The 2,367-nt window shown below is 61.9% G+C and overlaps 1 protein-coding gene across 1 annotated transcript; it reads right to left on the reverse strand.

Annotated features, from left to right (window-relative positions):
* Positions 1-197: 197 nt before the first annotated feature.
* On the reverse strand, positions 198-1,767 carry MNEG_16350 (hypothetical protein; the record flags this gene model as incomplete). Its single annotated transcript, XM_014035180.1, has 3 exons — positions 198-849; positions 1,130-1,334; positions 1,608-1,767. 3 exons carry the CDS (start codon positions 1,765-1,767, stop codon positions 198-200), a joined length of 1,017 nt encoding a protein of 338 aa, XP_013890634.1.
* Positions 1,768-2,367: the final 600 nt, after the last annotated feature.

Raw genomic sequence — 2,367 nt, forward strand, 5'->3', positions numbered from 1 at the left:
CAGCACAATCTCAAGGCCAGCAGGGCCCGCCAAAGCAGCAGGCCGTGCCTGGGGGTCACACAGGACTGCCTGGCCAAGCGAAAAAGGATAGGCAAGGGCCCACAAGTACAGGCGTGCACACCTGGAACGATTCTGCAGGTTTGCAAACTGGCTTACGCCAGTGTACAAGCAGCGCTCAACGCCAAGTGAACAGCACCTCAAAAGTCATCCGACCTCCCCTCGCTTCCGAAGTCCTGCGACTCGTCTTCATCCTCGCTCCCCAGCCCCTCGCTCCCCGCCCCACCACTTTCCGCCATCTCCTGCTCGCTGACCTCCCAATCAGAAACGTCCACCTCTCCATCTTCCTCGTCTGCCTCCTCCTCTGAGGCGCCGCTCTCCATCTGGCCGTTGCAGGCCCTGAACACCTCTCCCACAATTGCCACCTCGTCATCACTTTCGTCGATGACATCAAGGCCGCTGCCCCTGGCCACCTCATTGCCACGCCTTTGCAAGCCCTCGTCAGCGCCAAGGCTGCAGCCAATGCCCCTACAGCCGCTGGCTGTGTCCAAGTCCCCAGTCTGGTTGCCGTTGCTGTGGCCGTGCCCGGCGCACTCCTGTTCGTCACTGCAATGATCACGGCCCTCGTCATCGTCCATGCCGTGCAAGCCTCCGTCCCCATCCTCGTCGCTGCTGCAGTCGATCTTTATCACTTTGGCGGCAGTCGCCTTTGCAGGCGCGTCAGCACCTTTGACGCCGCCGCCGTCGTGCCATGTCGGCTGCTTCTCCACAGCCCCCGGCGTGCGGCGGTATGAGCCGCCAACCTGCCCGCGGTAGCCGGGGTACCGGGTGTTGAATGACAGGTCGGCCTCCCTGGTGGTGGTGGCCACAGGGAAGAAACTTAGCAGGCGGGAGAAGGAGATGGGATCTTATGCAAAAGATGGGTTCATTGTCGGCTGCCAAACAGCAAAAACAACCATAAAGCCGGCTGCCTGCCGCGGCTTTGAATGGTGGTGGTGATTTCAAGCCTCTGGCGCCACCTGCCCAGAGCCCATGCAGTCCCGTTGCTCCTCCTTTCTTTCGTACGATGGTGGAACAAGTAAGCCCCAAGCATACCCCTGGTATCAAACAAGAAGACAAGTCCAGCCCCAACCTGTGCGCCTTGCTGAAGTCCCGCAGGTTGACGGGCTCGAGGTCGCCCGCCTCCCAATCCGCTCGGCAGAAGCAGCACGCGAGCCGCTCGCGCCGCTTGCGCACGGCGTCTGCCAGGCGGTGCATGCAGAGGGTGTGGAGGTTGTTGCCGCAGGCGGCGCACCAGGATGTGGACGCTGCGCCCGCCACCATCTCGTTGAAGCAGACTGCAGGTTGACATGTTGCGGCAGAGGAGGGTGGAAACAGGGGGGGTGTGAACATGCCGCGAAGCATGTTGAAGGGTTCCGGGACACAGCCAGCAAGCAAAAGAGGAGCCAGCAAGATAACGAGCAGAAGCCTGGTGCATGGCGCAGGAGGGCTTCCTTACACATACATGTGCAACGTGCGCGTGGTGCAGCTTGACAGCCCAGCCGTGCATACACATTGCCAGCTGGGCATTGTGTTCGGCAACCTGAGTTCCATGTTCCCTCCCTGCTCACTCGGGCAGCAGCCATCCACCTTCTTCCGCACCGCGCCGCTGCAGCTGCCACCACCGCGCACGGCACCCCCGTCCGCCGCCAGTGACGATGCGGTCGCACCAGCCATGCGCGTGTACTCAGCGCGCGCCTCGGCGCTGGCCATGACGCCGTTGCGCAGCATGGGGCCGCTGCAGCAGTGCTCCACATGGGTGGTGACAGGCGGCGAGGTGGCGCGGGGACCGCGGGCGGAGTACTTGCCATCCAGGATTCCGTCAAGCTAGCATGGTGAAGGGTGGCAACGTTGTGGAGGGGGTTGATTGTCGTCACTGCCTGCCAGCAACAACCTCCCAAATGCATGACGACACGGCGAGGTGCCGCGCACGCACAGTAAAGGCATGTGCGCTTGCCCACTCACGGAGAGATTTTAGCCACACTGCTCACCTCTGAGGTCGTCAGGGCCTTCTGCCAGGACAGCTCGTTGTTGGGGTCCAGGCCCAGCACCTGGGTTCAGATTGGCACAGCACCCACAGCACACAGGGTTGAGGGAGGGCGGCCTGCTGCAGCAGCTGGCATCCTTGCCCCAGCCACCTCGGATCACCCTGGAGGCAAGCTTATGTTTGCATTTGTGTGCCGAAAGGTTGGTGCACTAAAGCAAAATGTGCTTACAGTGCATCAATCTCCAACGTGCACACGGCCCCAGGCGTGCTCCCTCATACCTTGACGTAGACAAAAAGCAGGTGTTTGCACACACCAATGCCGGCCCGCTGTGCCTGCTGTAGGG

This window comes from Monoraphidium neglectum (genome assembly GCF_000611645.1).
Source record: "Monoraphidium neglectum strain SAG 48.87 unplaced genomic scaffold scaffold06270, whole genome shotgun sequence".
Taxonomy (NCBI): Eukaryota; Viridiplantae; Chlorophyta; class Chlorophyceae; order Sphaeropleales; family Selenastraceae; genus Monoraphidium; species Monoraphidium neglectum.